Here is a 25,340-nt window from a genome sequence, read left to right as displayed (position 1 = left end):
TGAACTGATTAAAACTGGGAGTGGCTTAATAGTCCTTCTAATGTTATAAATGCCCCCCTCCCACCAAGATCCCCATGTCACTGTGATTCTTGCCAGTGGGGTGTAGGAACGTCACCACCTGAGTCAGTGCAGCTGCCTGATAGGAAGTTGTGCCAGGGGTGCCCTATTTCTTGGGAATGTTCTTCTGCTTCTGTTAATTGACGTGGGGGGCAAATTTGAGGTTTGTTTTTTAAAATAAATCCGACTCATCAAAACCCATGCATTTGGATGAATGAAATCTCTAATTTGTGTATTCAGATGGCATACACTGTTTTGGCTATTACAACAGTGGCTTGAGGAGTTGATGCCACTTCAGATAGCTTCATCATGAGGCCCAAACTCCTGACTGAGGGAGCGCAAGGAGAATTTGTCTATGAAGGTCACACTTGTACCTGGTTTGGAACTACGCGTGAGAAAACCTGTCCAGTCAGAGAGTTCTGATGTTCTTTGAATACGTGCAAAATGGAAATAGCAAGAAAAGTGCTGCATAAATGGGTATTTTGCCTGGGACGGTAGAATTAGATTATACATGTTGTCACGTCAGTGTTTAAAATGCAACCTACCTGGCATAACGCGTTCATTTACCGCGTGGTTTTGTGTGTGTAGATCTGGAAGTTGCCACTAGAATTCCTGCTGAAGTTCCACAAAGAAGAGAAACTGTGACCAGAGAAGGGAGACATCTCTGTTTTCAATTACAAAGTCCTTCAGGAACAGCAGTATCAACCCTGTGCTACATAAGCAGAAGCAATCAGCTCGCTGTGGGTTTTTCAGATGGCTACCTGTCGCTATGGAATATGAAAACTTTGAAGAGGGAGTAAGTAGGCCTTTGCACTTGGCCACCCCTGGAGGTGCAGGGCTCTCAATTTTTTGCTTAAGGACAAATGTGAATTTAAAGAGAACTTTTTCAGGGACGGAAATGTTGAGCATAACCTTGGAATGTGTAGAAATCCTCTTCTGAAATAACTACTAAGTCATACATGGATTAAGTGGACCGCCTTCTCCCCAGTGGACTAGGATTGTTTTCCTTATTGTGCCTGTGGATGGAGGAATTGTGGAAAGCATGCTTCTTGGGGTTATGTCAGGCAGTTAGGACGTGATGGAGCTGAGTTGTGTAAGACAGTTTGTTCCATCAGTAGTGGTCAGTGAAAGCAGGAAGTGTGTATATTTCCATGTAACAGATTTTTAAAATTATTTTTCAGAACCAGTTCCTGCAATTAGGGCATACATTGAAAGGCTTAAGGTTGTTAATAATGTGATTTTGGCGATAAGATTCTTTCAAGTGTCCTGCATGAAACTAGTGAGACATGCAAAATGAATAGCTGATCTGTGCCTGAGCAGATATTCTTTCCTACATTTCAGCCTTGACCGAAATAGGGCATTGACCCATTGCAAGGCAACGATGCGTGTGACTGAAAGTTTGCTTGGAACGCTTGGAGATGAGAATAAGGGACATGTAAATTCATAAGCCATGGAAAAACTAAGAGATGATTTAAAATCTGCCAAAGAGCAATCTCACTTGAAATATTTGACCAAATTCAGACAGGGATTCACTTAAGCAAATCTGCAGTGACTCACCAGAACCTATTGGGTGCATAAACAGAGAGTGGAGGAATAATTAGGTGTCAAGAATGGATTGTGAAGGTGCAAATAAGGTTCAGAAGTCTGGAAGAAAAATGCTTTACATAGTGCAAGCCAAGAAACGAGAAACGACTCCTGTTTGGCGCTGTTTTACATTTGTTCAGAAGAGATGCTGCATTTTCAGTTCCATATTGAAGTAGGCTACAACAGTAGGAACAACCTTTTGCCTGGCAGCTGAAGTAATCATGTATGTTGTTCCTCCTCCTCCTCAGGCAGAGGAGGAGATAAACCCAGGTTATTGCATTTGATGGAGAGTAATTTCCTCACCTCTTGACTGTTGCGTAAAAAGTAGTCGCTTCCTTGACTCGCTTGTTTGAGATGGAAGTATGACCTCCTGTACTTTGAGGATAAGCGTGTAAGGTGCTCTTTTCTCAGAAGATGCTTCTTCCCTTCTGCAAACAGTTAGGGCCAGCAGGCTCACCTCTCTTCTTTTTCTTTTTACTTTTTTTTTTTTTTTAAACCTGTAGGCACCACTCTCAGCTTGAAGGAGGAAGGATTCCTGTCTATGCTGTTACTTTTCAAGAGCCTGAGAATGATCCTCGCAATTGTTGCTACTTGTGGGCTGTTCAGTCTACGCAAGAAAGGTGAATAAACATTTACTAGAAGCCACCGAATGGATATTTTTTTTTTTATTTGTTCACATACAGTTAATATATGTATATTTGTTTTGTTTATTTAGCTGTGCAGGAGCTTGCCTCAGGTACGGAAGGTGTTAAGCTCGCAATGCAATTTTTTCAGGATTGAAGAGACGTGAAGAGGGACCTACTAGTTGCTACCTTCTGAAAGAAGGCAAAGCAAGAGTGGCTATATCTTTGTGCTTGCTTTCCAAAATGATTTCCTTTGCTTCTTGACGAGTGCTTCATGATTTGTTTGATATCCGCACCGTGGTATTAAAGTACCCTTAAAAGTAGTTGAGGCTGCAGACCTGGAACACTAAACGTGCCGATATAACAGCCTGCTGCCCCTCAAGGGGGGAGGTGACAGTATTGCCATTACCTTGTGCCAACTTCAGCAGCCTTTGGAGCCTTCACGAGCCAGGTCAGCTCACCTGGCAGAGAACGATCACTGCTCAGCAGAAAAGCCAATGGTTTCCTGCTGGGCTAATGAATCCAATCAGTATGTGGAAGGGTGCAGTGTATGCAAGAGAGGGACCGGAACTTTGGTGGTAAGGGAAAGGGAGAAAGATCTCTCTCTTTCAGCGTCAGCATGGTATTTCATGAGCTCAGCCGTTTGCAGAGTGGCAATCTTTTTGAGTTTGACTTCAAAGCAGTTCTGATCAATGACTCTTCACTGTGAAGAACTATTTCCAACAATTTCTAGTCCATACAACATATTAAAGCTTTCAGATAGTATGGTTCGCATTTGCCCCTGAAGCTGTTAGTGTCCAAATTTCCTCCTGTATGTTCTAGGGGCTAGATGTGAGCAATGATCATGTTTTGGGAAGTGCTGTTTTTCTTTTCAGCAGGAGCATGCTATTAAGAAAACTTCAGTCTAGATCTACTAAAAGGATAACAGGACTATAAAGCAGCTTTGTAATCAAACTTCATAATTTATACCTTTTTCAGTGAAGGTGATGATGCGAGTTTACATCTGTTGCAGTTAACATTTGGTGACAGAAAACGCTTGGCATCAGGACAAGTCACGTATGAGGTAAGACGTGCATGTATGTGAAAGGAAGAAAATAGTAACTTTCTCTAAGTGAGTACCAGTGAAGTTGGCAGGGGTAATACTGACCACCAAAATTCAGAGATGACTAAAAAGAAATACTCTTTTGCTGAGTCTTCTTGGGCACGGCCTTTCTCCATGCTTTTTGAAAAGGAGTCATACAGTTTTATACTACTGCAGCGTTGTGTGTTCCAACTAGAGTCATCTGCAAAGAGCCCGTATCAATTCCTGAAGAGGAAGGAGCTTTTACAAATAAAATTATTCCTCATTTAAACACCAAATTAATGGCATGTAGGAGGAGAAGACTTTAGCCACACTGCAGACTTGAACAAGCTTCTGTCTGTCTCCCTTTCTTAAAAGACGGTCATATAGCTTGATTCTTTTCTGATCTTTGGTTTTATAGTCTTGTTTTTCTTTTGAGCTCTGTCAGCAGGACTTCAAATGAAATGTAGCCACAAGGTCTCTTAAGTGTTGATCCTGCAACTTTAGTAGCTCTAAAGGTAACCCTTTCTACTTTTTGGCTGGCTCACCTATGACGTCTACTCTGAAAGCCAGCAAAATACGTGAATACAGTAAAGACTGGTATGATTTGGTCTGAAGAGTATACACACATTTTTAGAACTGGCTCCAAAGATGTTGTCTTTAAAATACACATGAGGTATCATTATCTCTCAGCTATGTAACAGACACAAGACGCATCTGTATAACGTATAATTCTATTCGGTGGTATGCTTGAAACTCTTCCAAAATCTTTCTGAGGGGAAAGTCATCTTATTTCAGAGCAATTCTTTCCTCCTATTTTGAGACTTTGTCTTGCCTATTCTCCACAACAGGTGTGGAATGAAACAGGGGTGATTCTTGTGTCGTGGTACTCTGTTTTTATAGGGACTGTGCGTTTTGATTTTTTGGAATGAGTTTAGATTTTGACCTTTTCCCTTCTACGTAGGAAAGCTCCTTCCGCATTTGTAAATGTTGCTTTTGAATAGAGAAAGGTTAGGTGTTTGGAAAAGGTGGTGTTTCTTTAAAATGCATTATCTATCATGATGACAAGGTATAAATATCTTCAAGTGATTGGGCGTGTTCTAAATATGGATGTCATCTCTTTATCTTTATGTGCAACTTTTTTATGACATAAATATGCAGTGCTCTAGAGGAGCAGAGCACCCTGATGGGGTGTTTTAATTCTAAAAGGGCTTTCATTGCAGTTCACGTCTTCATCTCTTGCAGCGCTCTAAGTACTTTGGCAGGCGGATAGGAGGAAGATTCTTGAATCCTTCTCCAGTTTTCTCGTTTTTGAACTTCTGCGTTGTTTCATCCTCTTTTAAAAGGTATTTGTAGCCACAGTTTTCACAGTGGCAAAGACAGTACCTCGTACGGTGTGCTTCTTTGGAACCAAACCAGTTGTCTCTATCCATTTCTCTCGTGGCTACTTTGTTCTGTCTCAAGACTTTAATGTTAACATGTGGGAGCTTTTACTACTTGGCAATTCTTTGTCTTGGTCATCTTATTTTCCTGAATAAGATGTGCCGAGTGTCATTTTTCACCTCAGAGGCCTGAAATGTTTCAGCAGCTTTTAAATATGGGTCTACTAGGAATTCCAGTTGACGCTCTTTGAAAAAAGCACACAAAGTGATTAAATAATGTTGTTGTGTTTGCAGCCTGAGAAAGCTGTGGTGTAGTTAATGCAAGACTTTTAACCCTCTGCAGACTGTGCAACCAGTAATGCATTCACAGGCTTATAAGAGGTGTCAGGCACCGGCCTCTGGATTTGAGATCTTTCACTCCCTTGCTCTTTCTGCTTCCCTGTGAGGAGTGTTGTGGAGGATTGGAACAGGAACCAATCTTACAAGGTAGCTGAAGAGAGAACTACACAGCTGGACTCTCTCTGGGGAGAAAAGGCAGCTTCTTCAGCCAGCTTGCAGATGAGCCACTTCCCCATGTAGCTTCATACCAAGACCTGATATCACCTACTGCCAAAAACCCCCCAAACCAACTCCCAAACCCCCAAAAGAACCCCCAAAAGATGCCTTAGGACAGGATCTGTGCTCTGCAGAGGACTTTTTTAGTCTCAGAATACTTCCTTGTAGTCACAAATTGGCCAGTACTACCTGGCTGTGTGCCCACATGGCTGTCTGAGTGAAGTTTCTCGTCCATCTTCAGTGGCAGAAGATTTAAGAGTTGTTCCCATTTGCCAGGCCAAGTTTGAGTAAACAAGGAGGAATCTACTGTTGACCCTTGTCCACTGAAGAGAGTTCATAGGAGCTTGAGAGACTTGTCTACTACAGCAGTGCTTAACTTTCCAGGAACCAGACTTGAGGCTTTCAAAGATGAAACAGCGCATCTTTGACTTGGTATCGTGGTAAAAAGTCACAGACAGGCCTTTTGGAACACGTGGCACTGTTTTTTTATAAATGAGCGTGAAACTTGTGTCTCCATTGCCTTCAAGGCTGGTTGAAGTCTGTGCTCGAGTAATTAAACATAAAGGTACGTTTAAGTTATGCTTTCAAAGATCTTTTTTATACCATCTCAGCAGTTGCTAAATGTAGTGTATGCAAGCATGGTCATGGAGCACGTCTTTACCTTTGTCCTACACAATGCTTGCGGATGGACAGAGTGTACAGTCTCTGCTTTCACATCAGAGTCTGACCAGTGCCTCTCATTTGAAAACTGCCTTTGTATTTTACTGCTCAGTAAAGCCATTACTTAACACGTTCCATACAGTGGAGTTCCTTAACTTAGATTTGCTTGCCCCAGTGTGGAAAATTTAATCTCTACTGTTTTGCTTCAGAAGTTGTCTTAGGCAGGAATTGTTTGATATTAGTTTCCCCTTCCCCTCTGCCCCAACTTTGGGAGGGACTGGCTCTTCATTTGTGAATAAAAATGGAAATTTCTAGCCATTAAAATTAATCTCTGACAGGTTTACGGAGTTTTAGTACTGTATCTGATGAAGCAGTCTTTTGGAATGGTGGACTTGTTCAGGACATCTTTTATTAAATTTGTTTGTAGTGATCATTCCTTGATGTTGCAAGGAATTCTGCAAAACATGTTTAGAACTGAGCAATGTTAGGGAAATGCTAAATCTTGAAAAAGCCTTTACAGCCAAGCTTGCCCGTTACGATTTGACACTTAATTCTCTTGCATGTCAGATGTAGTTTCTATTTGCCGTCAGAAGTAAGCTCATGGGAAAGATACAGGATAATATGCATATTATGTTAGATATAGACTTTCTTTCCTATTTAGGTAGAATGTATGTTTTTATCTCAAAATGACCTTTTCTCTCTTCTTTTATTTCTTCTTCAGGGTTTGGAACACTGTGACGAAAGGTACAGTTTAGATCTGACGGATGAAGTCTTTCCCTTGAGAGGGAAGACCAGCAATACCAAATTACTCAGCTGTCAGACTATAGAAAAATTTCGCAGCCATGTTGACGGAGAGGATAGCGTTAATGAAGGTTTGTTCTGATGTCCGTGTTTGGCTATTCTAAAATGAATGGGTTTGGAATCTAAGCAAGGAATGCTGTTCCGTACTCACAGTCTGAAAGTCTTAAATGTCTGTATAGACTAGCTTGTTGGGCTTATTCAAAACGAAAAATTGGGTGCTGAAGTTAGGTGGGACTTCTTTAAAGGAAAACATAGGTTTGGTTTTATGCTTGCTGACATGCTATAGCAATGCATGGTGGGGTCACCTGTATAATGCTTGTCAGTCATTTTATTCCTCCAGCTGTCCTCTTTGAACAGTAAGATCATTCTCTCCATTGCTTAGGAATGTTACCGGATTTTTGTTTTCCCTGTTCAAACCTATGTCTGCATCGGCATGCAGCTGGCGGCCAGTCACAAGCGGTGTTCCCCAGGGCTCAGCACTGGCCCCAGTTCTGTTTAATATCATTATCAATGATCTGGACGAGGGGATTGAGTGCACCCTCAGTAAGTTTGCAGACGAGGCCAAGTTGGGCAAGAGCGTTGATCTGTTCAAGGGTAGAAAGGCTCTACAGAGGGATCTGGAGAGGCTGGATCGATGGGCCGAGGCCAATTGTAAGAGATACAACAAGGCTAATTGCTGGGTTCTGCCCTTGGGTCACAACAACCCCATGCAATGCTACAGGCCTGGGGAAGAGTGGCTGGCGAGCTGCCTGGCAGAAAAGGACCTGGGAGTGTTGGTCGAGAGCTGGCTGAATATGAGCCGGCAGTGCGCCCAGGTGGCCAAGAAAGCCAATGGCATCCTGGCTTGTATGAGAAATAGTGTGGCCAGCAGGACTAGGGCAGTGATCATCCCCCTGTACTCGGCCGCACCTCGAATACTGTGTTCAGTTTTGGGCCCCCCACTACAAGGAAGACACTGAGGTGCTGGAGCGTGTCCAGAGAAGGGCAACGAAGCTGGTGAAGGGTCTAGGGCACAAGTCTGATGCGGAGCGGTGGAGGGAACTGGGGTTGTGTAGCCTGGAGAAAAGGAGGCTGAGGGCAGACTTTATTGCTCTCTACAACTACCTGAAGGGAGGTTGTGGCGAGGTGGGTGTTGATCTCTTCTCCCAGGTAGCAAGTGATAGGACAAGAAGAACTGGCCTCACGTTGCGCCAGGGGAGGTTTAGATTGCATATTAGGCAAAATTTCTTCACTGAAAGGGTTATGAAGCATTGGAAGAAGCTGCCCAGGGCAGTGGTTGCGTCATCATCCCTGGAGATATCTAAAAGACGTGGAGACGTAGCACTTAGGGACATGGTTTAGCGGTGGACTTGGCAGTGTTTGGCTTAAGGGTCTTTTCCAACCTAAATGATTCTATGATTCTATGACCTGCCTGTCCATTTTTTCCTCTCTCAATCTATTAGGTTCCTACACCTACGAGTTCTTAAAGCAATAGCTTTCCTTGTCCATGTAGACAGTTCAGACTCTTAAGATGTCTTTCATTATCTTGCAATAATTCAACATACATCTCTGGGTTTACAAATTCAGTTATGCTCTGACCAGATCTTTGAGCCTGCTGCAGTGATAACTTTCCTAGCCTTTTGTTTTGACCGCGTTATTTGCCTTCCCTCTCTTCTTACTGGCCTTAACTTATGTCTGATGTTACAAAGAAGACACTTGCATCATCTTTCTAGGCTATTTCTGTTTATTAGCTTTGATTTAGTCCTGCAGTGGCAACTTCCATCTGTTTTTGTGATGCCATCCTCTATTAACAGTGTGTCAAAATCTATTAAAAACACCTTTGGATTTTCTCCACTTGTGTCATGTTTCTGAGGAGAGTGCCTTCTAAAAACTTGTTAAAAACAAACAAACCACCCACCCTCCCCCCAGAAAAACCCCCCAAAACCAAAACCAAAACTCAAAACAACCCCTTTCTGTCTCCTTTTTATGAAGTATGAGGCATGGAGAACTACCTGTACTTCTTCTGATGGTTTCTAATTAGCTTTTATTCAGAATCTGTTCAAGTTAAGTTGTAGGCACACATGAGCTTCTGTTGGATGTGGGTTGAGGCTAGCAGTGAAGCTGTCTTCTGAGTTACGAAAAGAATGGATATCTTCAAAGGCAGTTTGAGCGGCTAACAAAACTGAAATGGCACAGAAGTTGCCAATGAAACATAGTAAAGTGGGTGAGGAGCCCTAAATGGTAATGATGAATGCAACAGAGAACAGAGAAACATTTTGCCAAAGAAATCGCCTTCTTGTTCCTTACTCTATTCGGGTAAATGATATACCACATACTTTGCTTTACGTCTAGAGAATGCGCTCTCCCCGGAGAAGACAGACCGTTCCACTTAGAGAGAGAACTTACTGAGTGTAACGTTGTGAATGTTTTATGTCAAAACCTTTATTCCAATTTCCTGTTTGTTGGGGGTTGGTTTGTTTATTTAGTGTGATAATTGTGTTCTTTCATTCGGAATATGCTGGAAAGGAGCTACTCTGAAAACTTGTAATTGAGTCAAATCTGGAAATTAATAATGCCAGCTGAGTGATACAAGTGTATGCGATAATTATTTGTATGCTTTCTAAAAGTAGCAGTGTATGTGTTCCTAGCATACCTTTTTGGATAAACTCTTCAGCTAGCTTAACTGAATTAGCTAATCATTGTGTATTTGATTTGGCTTAGAACTGATACAATTTGACCAAGAAAAAGGGGCAGTAGGACTGAAACGTGTCGCAGAGATGTTTGCTATTCCGTAATTGTTTTAAATTAGTCTTAGGAAGGGCTGTGTTTCACGAGTGATAGAACAGAGTTTAGCCAAACCAGAAAGCGGTGTTTTAAAAATATCAGGTGTATCGTATTTTCTACAAATAAGAAACAATGTCTTGTCTTTTACAGTAATATCTCCTGACACCAGCGTATCAATCTTCAGTTGGCAAGTGAATACATACGGTCAGGGAACACCATCTACTTATTTGGGTGTATTTGACATTAATCGCTGGTATTCTGCTGAAATGCCAGATTCACTAAGGTAGATTGTTATTAAGTTGTTTTCAATATCCCTACAAAGAATTCATTTGAAAGTCAGCGTTTAGCTTATGCACTTGTTTTCTTTAAGGCCAGAAGAATTCCTTCATGACTGCCCCTATTTTGCATTGTGGTCACTGGATGCAGTAATAAGCGTGACTTCTCCAAACCTCATTTTGGATATTCTGGTCCATGAGCGGAGCCTAAGTCGGGGAGTTCCTCCTTCTTATCCACCACCTGAGCAGTTTTTTCACCCAAGCACCTATAATTTTGGTAGGTGTTTCACCGCTTTTAATAGAGATAAGCTTCAATGGAGGTCAAATGCCATTTATTAGTTCGCTTGTCCAAACCAAAAAACCCCAACACCCCCCCCAAACCCAACTCTGATTACTAACTGAGTACTAACAAAGTATTTAATATTGTGAAACATCTCTGGCGGTCTGCTGAGTTTGGGGTTTTGGTGCTTTTGTAACGTAGCCTGTGAAGTGGGGATGGTTATAAAATGAAATGCCTTTGAACGGAAGCTCAAAGCACAGCACCTCGACAGCACTAGAGGTGAAATTTCTACGCACAGTAATTTGTTTTAAAAAAGCTTGTAAGTGATCTGATGATCACTTAGTTATATCTTTCCAGATACTGCTCTTTGAAAGATGTAAACAGGTCATAACATAACTGTGAGAGTGTGGAATGTTGCCAGACGTTCATTGTTTCTGCAGATGGCACGTGCTTGCTGACCTCCGGAGTTGTTCATATGACTTGCACCGGCTTCCAGAAGGAGGTGATCTTTTACTGTGTCTTGATTGAGAATGTCAAGAGATGTACCTTTTCTACCTTTTCTACCGCACTGCTTTCAGTGCCAGAGACCATTTTATGCTCATCCTGCCCATCCACACGCATAATTGCAATTGTATCCTGCCAGCTGTTTTAAGCAAATGGTAGTGTTTTAGCTCCGCTCTTGGGACTGTAAACCTACCATTGTCTCCTGTCGAAGCACGATCGGGGATTGCATGTCTGGAAAGGAATACAAGGTTGCTCTAGGAGCAAGAACAAAACTGTTGTGGAGGTCGGGGAAAGCTGCTGCTACTCTATTACCCATCTGCATAGAACTGCCTGCATAGGTCCTGAGTTAGGGTTTTGATCCCTGATTAGCTTGAAAAGGAGGACAGAATGGAGAAAATGAAAAATTATGGAAGTGTTTAAGAAGAAATGAATTTTTTTTCTCCCCAACTTGGCCAAATTACAACTTTGGAGCCACTGCACGGACTGTAACAAATAATTCTGAATTAAGTTTCAGCTCACTAAGTATTTCCAGCATAAGTCAGCTTCTGTAACAAAGCAGCATAGAAAGGGTCTTCCAAAGTGTGATTTAAAGTTGCGTGTTAGTTTTAGCTCATATAGAATGTATTTTGTGTCCGTGTTCAGGGAAAAAGAAAGGCCTGTGCATTGACTCGAAAACACTTAATTAAGCATTGCAAGAGCTGATGTTTTGTTTTACAGGATTTTTGTTATGAACCGTAACTGTTAGTTTGGCTGCCGTCTTTAAGACTCTGCATAGTAATGCTTAGTCAGACTGCTAACCTAAAGCATATTGCTGATGCAAGCCTTCTGACAGTTTAAGTGAACATTTATACTGTTTCTCTTAGTGGTAATCCAGAACCTTAGCGACTGAATTATAATGCTGTCTTAATCTGTAGTTTGTGATTGATGTTTCAGACCTTGAATTTTTTAAAGAAATCTGGTCCTTCAATAAGTGAAGCCATTCATGACAGCTACAATAGGTGTCTTGTAGCTGGCTTGCTGTCTCCAAGACTAGCTGATGTCCAGCCATCCACTTTGAGTCAGGTGAGTGCGTATCAGGGAATCAAGGGGGAAGTACATCCATCTTGTCTGACAGGGCTGGAGAGGCTACAAGGCACGATAATCTGATTTTCATATTAGTTGCAAGTTGCGTTGAAATGCAGGTGTTGCCGTTAGTTAGCAGAAGCAATAGTATTCTTAGATCCAAACTACTGAGTGTGACTGGGAACAGCCCTAACAGATCTGTCTTTAGAGAGCCATCTATTAATTCTGTGCCACAGACACGCACAAGGAAGCGTGCAGCCAGTGCTGGTCACGCGCAACAGAAAGCATCTTTCCCTCAGAACAACCTCCATCGCCGTCAGGTTCTCAAAGCATTAGGTTCAGTGCAGTCGTTGACGATGGGGGTGTCTCACTCGGACGCGAGCTCTTGCAAACGTCGGCTTGCTGCGCTAGACGCGATCCTTTGCTTCCAAGGAAGTGGGCTGTGGTAAGCAATTACTGTTGTCAGCTCCACCTGACAGTTTCATCACCGCTTCCCCTCCTTTTCCCTTCATCAGCAGGCTTTTCTGCAGCCTCTCAAAGCAGATCTTCACTGCTGTAGCCTTTGCCTTGTGCTACCGTAGCCCAATTTACTCCTCTTAGACTGCCCTCTTGTTGCTGCAACACCTTCATCGCCTTTATCTCATGACCCCCACTACCTCCTATCTGCTTTATCCCACCATAGTGACTTCACCCCCCTCTTTCATAGATTTTCCATTTGCAGTGCACCAAGCTTTCTCCCTCACCTGAAGAGTTTCATGAGAGATGGAGCCTTTGTGGTGAAGAGCCCGTCTTCAGCCAGGCAGCACCTAAGCTAAATGGTCAGCTAGCTAGCCATCTTACAGTGGAGCAATGAGCAGGAGGGGGAGAGCAGTCTTCCCACTGCCCTCATCTTCCTGTCTGCTGGATTCTTCACCAGATTTGTGGCAGTGTGTTAGGGCAAGTAACGCTTTTGCACAGCGTGGTAGCTAAAATCAATTTCTTGGCAAGTTGACCTAGCCCCTAGACTGTTGATTTTGCAAGCCTGATGTAGACTCTTCCGTTCAAATGAGATGTTCTGATGTCAGCTCCGGTTTGGATATAACTTGGGAAATCAAGACGGTTTTTAATAACCTTTGCTGAATTGTGACTATATCGTTCCGAGACTTGTTAGGCATATGAGCAGGCATTTCTTTTGAATGTTAGTAAGCCATCTTTCAGAATCAGGGTCAAGAAGCTTGGTTTGGCATTTTGTTTGCCACCGTAAGTAGTATTTGGTGTGTTTCCTCGTCTGAAACCAGTTTTCAGAAAAAGATGGAAATATCACCTCTCTATTCTAATGCGTAGAAATGGCTCTGAATGTCATGATTTTACCGAGAAGGGAAAGATACTTTTGAATGTGTTCCAAAAGCAAACAATCAAAACCCAACCAACCAACCAAGTGAAATTTTATGAAGGATCATGTCACCTGAAAGCAGTATCAGAACACCAGCTGCTGGTGTTCTGATAAGCTGCTGGTGTTCTGATATCAGAACACCAGCTGCTGGTGTTCAGAAACATAAGCTGCTAGTTAATATTGCACGCCTGTGCATACCTGTGCATTATCCTTCTAAAGGATTACCACTACGTTATAACACAGCATTTGAACGGCCTACCGTTTCAACCTGCTAGAGTTTAAATGCTTCACTTCTTTTCTGTCATTGCAGAAAATTATAACTTAATGTTTTGGGTGTCAGAACTGCTTCACGTCTTCATAGTCCAGACAGCTGCTTGACCTGAGCTTCACTGTTTGCTTGCAAACAGGGTATCTGTTGCGTCCCCTTCATGCGTTCCTGATGGCAAACTTATACGCACAAAATGCGTACTGGGTATTAGCAGAGGATGTTACTGAACGTAGTTAATTGGAACTCAGTAAACCGAGACTGTAATGCAGAGGCATGCAAAGAAAGGTTAGAATTGGCCGTCAGTAAGTTGAAATGTCAGGGGAAAAGTGTAATGTGTTCCTCAGACCAACCAGCAGTCCAGCCTGCGGCTAGAATTCAGAAAAAGAATGTGGAATTAGTTGCGTGTGTGCTCACTGACTTTGTGGTGCCTGAATGAGAAGAGCGTTAGAAACAAACATTTGCTGTTGATGGTTTGGGTCCTGAAAGTAGGTAAGATTCTCATTTTCTTTTGTCTGTTATGTTTAGGAGGAGCAGTTAGAAGCGGTGTTGTCAGCTGCTGTCCAGACAGGGTCTTTAGAACTTCTGACTGGATGCGTTAAACATTGGACATCTGAAGGTAGTACTTGTTATGTTGTTTTTCTGTTATATACTTTTTAGTTTGAAATTGTTGATTCACTTCTTTTTTGCTCTCTCTTTTTAAAGAGCAGCCAAGTTCTGCTGCTAGTTTACCGTTTGTTCTTGAGTGGACATGGAACAAAGTGATCTATACAAAAGATGAATTTGACCAGATATGTGAGTACCAGTGTAGTCATTCTGCAAACATGAAATCATTCTTTCTAACTGAGCTTATTCAGTAATCTTCTGGTACATGATACTGCACGCAGTTCTTTAAGTGCACTTTGAAACTCTGGAATTGCTCTGTAGGCTAACGATTTAATTTTTATTCTTGAAAAGGTGTTCCGCTGTTCGATGGCTCTTGCAACTTCATTGACCCGCAGACATTGCAGTCTCTTCAGCACTGCCAGTTGCTTTTGAGCAACCTTCGCACAGTCTTAAACTGTTTTCTAACAGAAGCACAAGAGCTTACTGAAAAAGGTTTGTAATAGTGTTGCTAAATGTTTGGAATGTTTTCTTAAGATTTGGAATTAGGCTTGGGTGGCAATTGTGGAAACATGAGCTCTTGTTGCTCTTGATGATTGGAAGACAGTGACACTTAGCTGGGAGAAGGGGCTGACATCTGAGAAGCTGGGACTACCACTTAATGTGCATGGAGTTCAGGGAAACAGTTTGCTGTGGAGTTCCTGCAAGTGGGTAGGGGAGGCTCCATTCGGCAAGAAGCTCTGGAAGCAACTGGGTTGAAATTACACCGACTGAATGTGGTAATGCTGAAAATGAGTCTTTTTCATTCTTAGCTAGCAATTTATAATTGCATGCAAATATTGCATTGCAAATGACTAAACAATACAAAGGAAGCATAAATGAGTAAGCTGTAAGGTAAGGTACCTGAGTTTCTATCGCTTTTTAGATGACAAATTGCTCTTGGCATATTGAGGAAAAAAGCATACCCCTTTGCTACAGTAACAATCTCTGCTAGGTGAAAAACAGATGTCTTATTTGTGAGTGCATTTGATAGTTCAGGCGTTGGTTTTTTTGTTTGAACCTTTAGTGAATCTGCTTCTTTGTAGGGGTTGCTTTTTGTTTTGGTGGTGAGTGTGGGTTTTTCCTTCAAACGAGGAAGTGGTCCAGAGTGAAAAAGGCAAAGACAAAGGTTTCTACCGTGTTATTTTTATACTTTGTATTTGGTATGATGGAGGGAGTTTCGTAAAAATGAAAGGAATCGCATAAGAAAAATCACCTTGTGCCTTTTTTCAGGTTTTGCAGACTTGACAAATAAGCAGGTGGTAACTCGCCTCATTTCTTTGTATGCACAAGTGGTCATCTGGTTCTGTCGATCCAGCCTCCTTCCAGAGGGTTTAGGTAAGCATAAACTGTAATGCATTTGTAACGAGGGGACTATCCAGTAAGCGATTCCTACGAACACGTGCTTAGCCATGCTTTTGTAAATGTTTCGTCCATAACAAGTCGTGTTAGTTCAGTGAGAGCGTATGCTGAAGTTCTGTTGGCGAAACTGAGATTTTACGGGTTTTTCAAAGGCGTAGTGTAGAATAATGCAAGCAGTTTCTTTCCTGGATGTTTCTTAGAAATAGCAATCAGGCTCTGACTTCAAGGAGTTGCTTGTGTCCACAGCTTGAAATGCTTGGGCTTTTAAACAAATTACTATGAAACAACAAAGACTGGAACGCTTGCTTTTTCAGTAAAAGCATTACCCGCATGTTTGGAACTTTTTCTTTATTGCTTGAGGAAAAAATAGACCTTGGGAATACTTCTTTCTTGGGATGGGTTATAGATCCTATTGTCAGCCTTAATTGTCTTACAAATGCTCACGTGACCTGTTTAAAAAACCATTCCCTTTGAGAACTGGTTTTTTTCATAGTGAACTTCAGCTTACACTACCTGTTCTGAATGCTACATCAACTGTAAACTTGAAATGGCACTTGAGACAAGAAGGAATTGAGTCTTGTGTCTTACATCTCTTTTAGCAAAGGCAGAAACAGGACTGGCTTCTTTCAGAGTGGGAGGCTTCTTGATGCTTAGCTTCTATGATCATCTGTCTTTTTAGTCAACAATTTTAGTTTAAAAATGTGACATTACGTCCTTAACTTGGTTTTACTTTATTGCCTGTAGATGACGACATGCATTTGTCTAGACCTTTCTACAGTTATCCTCTGGTTCAGAGCTACTACACTGGTCATCGACAGAAGCTTGAGCGTTTATCAAGGTAAGACTTACCGGAAAGCTCTGGAACGCTTCCACTGCAAATTCAGAAGTGGAAGGGAATGGCTTTTATATCAACAGGTGTATGTGCTATGCTTAATGCATTTGCCAGCGATGCTGTTGACTTCAGGGATGCATGTGTTCTGTTGAACACAGAGGTTACTTTCCTGTGTTAAAATGTTTACATATACCTCTGCTTAGTACCATTTGTTGGTATCATCATTTTTCTGTAGCGTACCTAATTCATTGGCTGATCTGTATAATTTGTTACTACTGAAAAAGATCATGTGTTTAGGATAGGATCAGTCATCTCCAGTTCAGCAAAGCACGGCGATCACAGAACAATTGTGTTGGACACAGAAGAAAGCACCTTTTTTTAAAAAAAACCCCATCTCTCTCATTGACTAGTAAGAGATGGCAATAATTGTGTTGGCCTGAATCTCCTACTCACAAGTACATGTGTGTAATTTAACAAGATAGGCAGAGTTACGTGCGGTTGGCACACCTAGCACTCTACTGGCTATTGGGTAAAAGTCACTTGCGAATGTCAACTCTCTTTCCTGGACTAGCTTAGTAGCATATAGGCGATATGCCTTGGATTAGATGAGAACAGATTTTTCTTTGGAAATGGTTCTGGAAACTAAATAAAGACCTCAAGGAGCTTGGGCTACGGCCCTGTGAACAAGATGCTGCAAGACGCGTTCAGGTGGAAGCTGCAGCGTAGTAGGTATTGACTTGAAAGTTCATCTTTCTTAGCTTACTTCTCAAGTAACTTACATACAGGCTCGTGTGTTCCCTGGAAGCGTACAACCTCCAGTGTGCTTTTTCTGCTTTTTACCATTGGGAAATTAAAGGGTAGCGTTGCAGTCAGCAGAAGAGCAGGATGGACTTTTGCGGAATGTAATTTTTAAAAGTTCAGCCATCCGTAATTGTAATGGTATGTGTGTAGAAACGTGCATGCTGCTTAAGATGGTGCTAAAATTTACCTGTATGCTCAGCTGTCTGAGAATAACTTCTTTTCAGTAACAAAAGTGAGATGCTGAGAACAAAATCTGAAATTTCCATTATGTCGTCTCACAGCTGTGTGTTGGAACAGTCCAATCTGAGGCATTGGATGTGTGCTAAAGAATAGTCCTGGTATTTTGCTACTGTTACGTTTCCTCTGTTAGACAGTATGAGAGCGGTTATTTTGGGCACGTACAAAACTTTCTTTACACTTCCTTTGTATTACAAGTAGTACAACAAAAAGAACACCTGAAAACTAAAAGGTCATTGCAACTTTTCCCTTGGTAAGAGAGCTTTGAGGATTTCTAGTTTGGGCTCCTTTAAGAATTCAATATGATGTAACAAGGATCTTTCATCTGACTGAGAAGTTTCTTTCATGTGCATTTCAAGCCATAATCATGCCTTGGTATGTTTGTTACTTTCTTTTTTGTTTGTTTGTTTTGGCTGGAGGAAATCTGTTAGACTGAGAGGCTGGAATTAGTGTTTTCCTCTGTCCAAATCCTTGCTACCTTTTGTTGCAGAGGAAAATGGGATTCTGACTGCTTGATGATTGATGGAATGGTTTCCCAGTTAGGAGGCCAAGTTGAGAAGTTGTGGCGGAGAGATGAAGGAGGAACTGGGAAATACCCACCTGCCAGTTTACATGTGAGTGTTATGTTCACTGAAAACAACAACAACGACACCCCCCCACACACACACCCAAAAGCCAATGATGTATGAAAGACGGGAGTTTTTAAAGAACTTTTACTTTTTCATTTCAGGCACTGCTGGATCTCTATTTGCTAGAAAGCATTGAAGAGAGCGACAAACATGCAATCGTATCCTTTCTAGTTATTTTTAGTACACCTTCAGTATGCGCACATAAATGTTCTTAAATATTTGTCACCTACGTGTTTAATAACATTTTTAAATTTATGCTTCAACCACAATGCAAGTGAAAACATTTGGTTTTCCATTAAGTCGTAGACAGAAGCAGTGTTTTATGTCTTTGCACTGTGGATATTTTATGATTATTTTTGTTGATGTCTTGGTGCCAAGTCTTTTGTGATAAAGTCTTTTTGCCAGAATCATCTGTTTTCCAGCACAGCTAAGAGTGCTTGCTTTTGTTCTGCTAAAAGTGCAGGCACACAGAATACTAAAGAGAGAAGAGAAAAGTCATTGGGCAGAAACTTAATTTTTAAGCTGCTGAAATATACCAATTGCTTTTGCTCTTTGTTGCCTAACCCAAGAGGGGAGCTGAGAGAGCAAGGGGTTTAAAGGCTGTTGTAGCGCAGAGCTGCCTTATTAGAATATGTCCCTAAAAACGGCTGTCAGAAAGAGAAGATGACACTACCAACGAGTGATCCACGTACTGTTTTAAATCCAGTTTTAATCCTTCAGAGCTCAATTGTACTGTAAGGACAGCATAATATGCATTGTTTTATAGACTCTGGGAAGGAGGGGAACAAAGAAGTGTAGAATTTGTTTCCTGTAATAATTAAGCACTGGATGTTCAAATGTTTTGGATGGCCAACTGGTAGCTCCACTGACTAAAGAGGGAGCCTGAGTTTATAACTGAAGCATTTAAATATCTGAAGTTAACCTTTCTGAATGCCTTGCAGCAGTCAAAGAGTCTTTCTTTCCGGCTATTTATTCAGAATGCAATTTTGTGGGTAGGACCTGCCTGTCTTCAGGTTATAAGAGCTTCAAAAGGCAAGACTACTACATTAGTAGTTTCTGCTTCCTACCACTTTTATATTCTTATTTCACTGTGTTTTTCTAAATGTGATGTGATGAATTTTTGGCCTTAGCACTTTATTAGCCTTAATTAGATGCTTGACATCAGACTATTTACTTGCTGCTAGATATCATGCATTCCTTTCCGAACAAAACAGAAACTTTGGTCAACTCCTTCTCAGCTGCCTTTGCTGTCCCTTGGGGTCTTGTTAAGCTTATTCAAGGGTTTTGGCTTCTAGATCACGGTGATTATGAAGTAAGTATGTTACAGTTTAGTGAGACGTACATTGCAGTACAAAGCTATGATCCATAAAATGATTGTTAAAAACTGGTGCTTGGCTAATAACAGGTGATAAAACACGAGAAGCTTTTTTGTAATACTGCCTCGGCATCTTCAGCAATGCATGATGATTTGAAATGTTGTTTTTGTTACTTGGTCAGGAAATTGATTAAAACAAAGAAGAAATCAACTGTAATGATGCTGGGTATCTGAATTTTCAAAGCCATCTGTGTAGGCGGTTTTCAGCAGGCCAGTTGAGCGCTTTCTCAAAAACAGGGGTTTGGGCACTTCAGATGTTAAAACTATGATCATAGCAGCAAGATTTGAGACAGAAGACTGCAAAAGTGACTTTTCAACCTAACTTGTGTTCTTTCTGATGCTGAAGGTTGATTTTTGCCTGTCACAACGTTAATATAATCTGTTTGCCTGGGAGAATAACTTCTTGTTTAGTAATGTGTTTATAAAAAGGGGTGTTTGTAGAGAGAGATTGGGTTAAGCTAGAAGAGAGTGACTTGCTCCTTTTAAAACACTCACTGTGTTCTGTATGGCTAACTGAATATTTTTTCTGCAAATACTTCACAATTTTTATTTACATGTCCTGTATCAAGTATTTCATTAGTTAGGCATATCAGTTTGTTTAGCACACATTTGCCCTTACTTGAGAGACTTTGGAATATTTTTGTTGCCTGAGAGTATGCATATATCTTAATGAACCTGATCTCTTAACTTCTACAGAATTCGCTGGCCCTGCTCTTTCATCCAACTACAATCAAAACCGTGGCATGGCAGCATAGGAGAATTATTCAATCCCTCATGTGCCAAGGGGAGCATAGGCCAGCCCTCAGATACATACAGATGATGAAGCCATCAATGTCAAGCAGTAGTGAAGTGCGGCTTTTCCTCACTGTGTTGTTGTCCAATAGGTAAAGACATCTATCCCACCATTTTGGCTTTCAGCTGTTGCGAAAGGCGGAGAACAAATGACACAAAGCATGATACCCTAAATTTCCTTTCAACCTTGAACCCAATAATTTGGGGGCATCTTTTTGGTCATACTATTAATATTCCTTTACGTCTCAAAACAATCAATTGCAGGTGCATGGTGGAGGCTTGGGGTCTGTTGCAGCACCATAGCACTAAGTTGAACATAGAAGAGCTGCTAAAACACATGTATGAAATCTGTCAGGAGATGGGACTCGTGGAAGACTTACTGAAGCTACCTTTCTCAGACACTGAACAGGTAAGTGTGGACAAGAAAGAAAATCTTAATTGTTTCTTTGAAAAGAGAAGAGGCGGAATCATAATAGAGTTTTGAAACGTGTTATTTCTCATAGGAGTGTTTGGAGAAGTTTTTACAGACCAATGCTGGTGTTCAGAATCATGAATTTCTTTTAGTCCACCACCTGCAGCGTGCCAACTATATCCCAGCACTACAGTCCAATCAGTCAATGAAGGTTAACCTTACGGTAAGCGTAAAAGTTCTGTCAAGCGTGCAAGTTTCTGTGGGCCGTTACTAACCGTTTTTGATAGTACACAATAAAAATCCTGCTCTGTTTTTTACACCATTCTTAGAATGTAGTATTTCAACACCTTAAGTTACCTACACCTAGTATTTCAACACCTAGTATTTCAGCACCTGAAGTTACAGCTGAACCTAGAAGTTGAACAAAATAGTTCACTACTCCAAAGCTACTCTGTGAAGTTATAAATTAAATGTTACAGACCACTGGCGACTGCAATGTCATCTCTTGTATCTTGCGCGCCGCTTTATTTTTCTAGCTGAGAGCAGCCTGGATGTCAATCCAGAGTCAAAATTTGCGTGGTGTTGGTTTTTGTTAGTATTACTGTTTCTGCTTCAAGTTATAGCGTGAGCTCTGCAATTCCACAACTTTCATTTTGCCCCTTTTATGACAGAAATTCTTACCTAGCTTCTGTTTCTCAAAATAGCCAGATTAAATTTTGTGTTAGGTGAACTTCTGTTATGGATCTGTGATGCATTTGCTGTTTTCCAGAAGCATAGTTTTCTAGTGAATCAAGCTTATAAGGTGGTTTTGGAAGTTTTAGGTCCCGCATTTGAAAACTTTCATGCAGCCGGAAGGTGCATGTAGGTAGCTTTTTCTTACTGGTTTTAAGACTTGCATCACTTTGTCCCACGTGATTTGCAGTTGCCCTGTATATTCAGTCATCTCAGACATTGGCGTTTCAGGAAAAACAAGGGAAAGCCTGCTATTTTGTAAGCCATTTGAAAATGGCAGGTGATAACTAGCATATCAGAGTAAGGTTCTGCAGAGTGCCAGAACGGTTTTAACTTAAAGTTGTAGGTTCTGTTGTTATGCTAGTCTTCCTTCCACTTTGCTGAAAATACCAGGTGAAAAGGGTGTGTGCTGATGGGTAGAACTTGCTGCTGTTCCGTGCAGTGGCTGTATTTTAGTGTATCTGTAGAGGAAATCTATTCACTACTTAGAAATAGCACAGACAGTTCTGTGCAATGAACTTCTTGTGATGGGTTAACTTTTTGCTTTACGCTTTTCATTTGTCAGAATGATCGTGACCCTCGCTTGAGAGAGAGCGCAGTTGCCAGAAATTCTGTATTAGACCGATATGGCAAGATCCTTCCTAGAGTTCAAAGGAAGCTGGCTGTAGAGAGAGCCAAGCCTTACCATTTGCCTTCATCGGTCTTAAGAGAAGGTAATTTGTAGGGGGGGAAATATAATGGACAACGAGCCATCACTTTGATTACAGAGGTCTAATGTTTTGTCCCTCTCGCTTTACAGTTGCAAGACCAAAGCCATTATCAACAGTAACAAAACAAGCTACTGCAGGAAATGTGCATGCAGGAGAAACTTTCATCAGTAATGTATTGTCCAAAATTAGAGAAGTCTGGGTAGGAAATGAGCAGAAAGCCAGTTTCTCACAACATGATAGGTAAGCAGCCTTTTAAGAAAGTATAGTCTTGAGCTACGTGCTTGGAGAGAGAGGGAAAAATCCATTTGAATTATGGTTGTGTTTTGGAGGGAAGGTGCACCTGAATAAAGCTTGGCTTGGCTTTTTGCACATATCATAGGCAACATTGAAGAATCAATACATCATAAGTATATTTGGAGAGAGAGTTTTTCTGCTATGATCATCTTATTTATGCAAATATAGATATTTACATTATGGTAAACGTGTTTACAGAATTTAAGGTAGCTGAAACTAAAACAATGATTACCATCAAGCTCTTGGTGTACGGATTTCGATAGACTTGATTGTGTGCTCAAATAGTAATCTTTTACCCCTTCCTGCCCAGTGTCTGCTTCGTTTCTGCCTTTTTCACTTAAAACTAGGCAGAATTATAAAGAGCAGAAAACCAACAGGTGTTGCTTCTCATATATGTGTGTGTGTGCGCGCGCACGTGCATGTATATACCCTCCGTGTTTGCAAAGTGTCCTGTTTGCCTTTAGTTTTGTATCTGTTAAAGAAAAGGTCGACTTAGGGACAGAACTAAGTGGAGAATTTGAAGTGGTGCCAGCACTGAAGCGTAGATGAACTTTCTTCTGACAGGAGAATTACATCACTTGTGCAACTGACAATTGGATTCCTCTTGCCTCAGAGGCAGTGATTTAGGAAATTAAGTATGAAATGTAAAGAAATAATTAAAAAAAAAAAAAAAAAGAAAGTGCCTGTAACCTGTTCATGGGCCTGACACATCACCCCAACAGTGAGGGTTCACCTGTTTTTCTTCTTCATTGAATGTTTTTGTTCGGTATCATGTCAGATTTCTTGCACGCAGCATGATTTTTGTCATTTATTTACTTATTTTTTCATATTCTAAATTGTGCATCTCGACAGATTGCTGGATTTGGTGGTTCGTCCTGTTCCTTCGTGTTCTGCAGCACAGGGTGGTAGCTGGCAGTCACCATGCAGAGCTTCTGCTTCGTTCATGGCGTCCGGCCCACTGAAATCAAATATGCATGGTCCCATCTCAGCAAAGAATTTGTCCGGAGCATCAGAGCTGAAGTTACTAGAGACTCCTCTTGTGGTTAAGGTTTGTATTTTAAAAAAACAGTAACAACCAACCAAACCAAAAGCCTGTAAACTTTGTTTAAAATGAAACCACCAAAGTATTTAACACAAACACTGTTGGATTCAAACTGTGGAATATTTTCAATATTCCACATGTGGTTACTGTATATAGAGCCCTTTTGGAAGCAGTACGTTGGGAACAGTCTTGAAGAGGGAAGGTTTAGTCTGAAGTTAATTGCAGTATGCACGTTGTCCCATAGCTTTGTGAAATGCACTTGTTTTTATTGCACGGTACTTCGATACTTGATAGCTTAGATACCTGAAGATGCAATCTGTAGCTTAACCATCTCGTTATTTAAGTGCTCAATAGCTCTGAGGAGTTTGACTCGCATCCCCACAAGCAAGAACGTATCTGCTTCAGGTTCTTCCTGCAGCTCAGGGAATGACAACTAAGTGATGTCAGTTAAGTGATGTCAGTCTCTGTCCAATTCAGTGATGGCTTTTTGCAGTAATTTGAGTTATTAATTGTTTGTGTTAAACTGTATTCCCATTCACTGCCAGCAAACTGTTACCATGCAAGGAAATCACATTTCAGCTGTCTTCTTGGTGCTGATCTTTCTGCCTTTGCCTACCTGAACAAAATTGTTGTGATCTCTCTGAATTATGACCTTTTTCTGTGTCTTAAATATTGCCCGTACCGTTAGGCTAGTTTCATTATCCTCCTTTTAAACCCTTTCAATCCTGTAAAATCTTTTTTGAGCTGAGGTAAGAAGACCTGAACGCTTCTCGATGAAGATGTGCAGGGATTTTTACAGCAGCGTCACTTAGTTTAGCCTAGTGCGCGGATTGATTAATTAGTGAAAAAATAAGCTCTCGCTGTAGCTGTGCAGATTGCCATTTCGCATGGCAGTGTTTTCAGTCGCTGTATCCAGGGTGACATCTGAAGTTGGATGCCTGTTAGAAGAGCAGCATAGGAATGGCAGAACTTACTGGCATGGCAGATAACATTGCAGGCAACAAGATGCCATAGCCTTGTTTCTTCAGGAAATTCATTTGAAAAATACCCGTTTATGTTGGCATTAAAAAAAAAAAAAAAAGCCAAAAGAAACATAAAAAGCATGGGTTTCTATCATTAAGATTTTTGTACCTTTGGAAAAAGAGCAGTGCAGAGGCTAAACTTTGTCCTCTCTGCTGGTACAAACACAGTTTGTAATTGAAAGGAATAATTTTGACAAGGGAAGTCTTCTGTTTTGAAGATTTAGCTGGTTGGAATTTAAATGTTTTTATTTCTTTTCACAGAGGGCTAAAGTTTTGGCCACATCCGCTTCTGCTTCTCCTGGGTTTACTCCTCGGTCTATTCTCAAATCCAGCCTTCGCACCACAGCCCTAGCAACTGGCTCTGCATCTCCAGGACGATCAGTTACTCCTCCTGTACGAGCAAAGAAACCTAGAGTATCTTTCAGGGAAGAGAACTCGAATGCAGAATGGACTGTTGGGGTAAGCTGGGCTGTAGTTAGGGAAGTTTACAGCTAAAGGCTTAATAGACTGTGATTTGATTTAGATTTTTTTAAAGTTTGCCAGAACTCCTAATATTGCCAATTGGAATTGCAGATCAGAATGGCAGACTTGAATTTGGTGAAAAAAGGTTATGTCAGACCTTCTGTAACATCACGTGCCTGCAGGAACGTAGTCATAGTTAAATGCCAGTGACCTTGGCGGTTTGTACTCAAGTGTTGTTAGGAGCTGTGATTGTTCCCAATTGCTCGTTCAGCTTCCCGCTCTACCTTTTCAAATGGTGGTATGGCAGGAAGGTAAGGACTACAGAGCAAGCCGGTTGTTTGAGTTTGTTAAGCTTTGTGAATTGAACATCTTTGGAAGCAACAAAAGTCACGACCTGCATTTCCTTTCAGTGTCGCTTTTTGCAAGGCTGGCTTTACTTAAATGATGGTAAAAATAGACTCCTGAGGAAGAGAGCTGTACTGTTGTGTGTTCTCTAGCCTTAAAGCTCTCGGTTTTGCTTCTTGCCTTGCACCAGGGATAGCATTCATCTGGCTGTCAAATGAAGTTGGTCCACCTGAAAGTTGCCCCCTTCTACTCCTCCTTTTGTTCTGTCAGTTGGATTCCCTGGTTCAGCTCATCGTGCAGATGCCGAAGTAACGTACCCAAACCAGGGGCAGAACAGGGGCGTGTGCTGGTATCTCCATGTTTGAGCTTTCCGTAGATGTACCAGCAAATTGCCATACTCTGTTTTTA

The 25,340-nt window shown here is 41.3% G+C and overlaps 1 protein-coding gene across 1 annotated transcript in view; it reads left to right on the top strand.

The window, feature by feature from the left end:
• The window catches only part of LOC140649897 (protein ELYS-like), a 41,856-nt gene that overhangs the window by 7,864 nt on the left and 8,652 nt on the right, over window positions 1-25,340 (top strand). The window contains exons 5-27 of the mRNA XM_072857733.1: window positions 646-853; window positions 2,145-2,261; window positions 3,243-3,327; window positions 6,643-6,793; window positions 9,636-9,768; window positions 9,856-10,037; window positions 10,481-10,542; window positions 11,478-11,606; window positions 13,772-13,862; window positions 13,949-14,038; window positions 14,201-14,341; window positions 15,119-15,223; window positions 15,992-16,085; window positions 17,608-17,731; window positions 17,848-17,904; window positions 18,912-19,058; window positions 19,818-20,005; window positions 20,178-20,322; window positions 20,417-20,548; window positions 21,623-21,770; window positions 21,857-22,007; window positions 22,914-23,109; window positions 24,387-24,584. Of these exons, the coding sequence (XP_072713834.1) occupies window positions 646-853; window positions 2,145-2,261; window positions 3,243-3,327; window positions 6,643-6,793; window positions 9,636-9,768; window positions 9,856-10,037; window positions 10,481-10,542; window positions 11,478-11,606; window positions 13,772-13,862; window positions 13,949-14,038; window positions 14,201-14,341; window positions 15,119-15,223; window positions 15,992-16,085; window positions 17,608-17,731; window positions 17,848-17,904; window positions 18,912-19,058; window positions 19,818-20,005; window positions 20,178-20,322; window positions 20,417-20,548; window positions 21,623-21,770; window positions 21,857-22,007; window positions 22,914-23,109; window positions 24,387-24,584 (3,074 nt within the window). The remainder of the gene's footprint in view (window positions 1-645; window positions 854-2,144; window positions 2,262-3,242; window positions 3,328-6,642; window positions 6,794-9,635; window positions 9,769-9,855; window positions 10,038-10,480; window positions 10,543-11,477; window positions 11,607-13,771; window positions 13,863-13,948; window positions 14,039-14,200; window positions 14,342-15,118; window positions 15,224-15,991; window positions 16,086-17,607; window positions 17,732-17,847; window positions 17,905-18,911; window positions 19,059-19,817; window positions 20,006-20,177; window positions 20,323-20,416; window positions 20,549-21,622; window positions 21,771-21,856; window positions 22,008-22,913; window positions 23,110-24,386; window positions 24,585-25,340) is intronic.

The sequence above is a fragment of the Ciconia boyciana genome, chromosome 3 (assembly GCF_034638445.1).
Source record: "Ciconia boyciana chromosome 3, ASM3463844v1, whole genome shotgun sequence".
Classification (NCBI taxonomy): Eukaryota; Metazoa; Chordata; class Aves; order Ciconiiformes; family Ciconiidae; genus Ciconia; species Ciconia boyciana.
The sequence above is the reverse complement of the archived record's forward strand: the minus strand, read 5'-3'. Positions and strand labels throughout refer to the sequence as shown.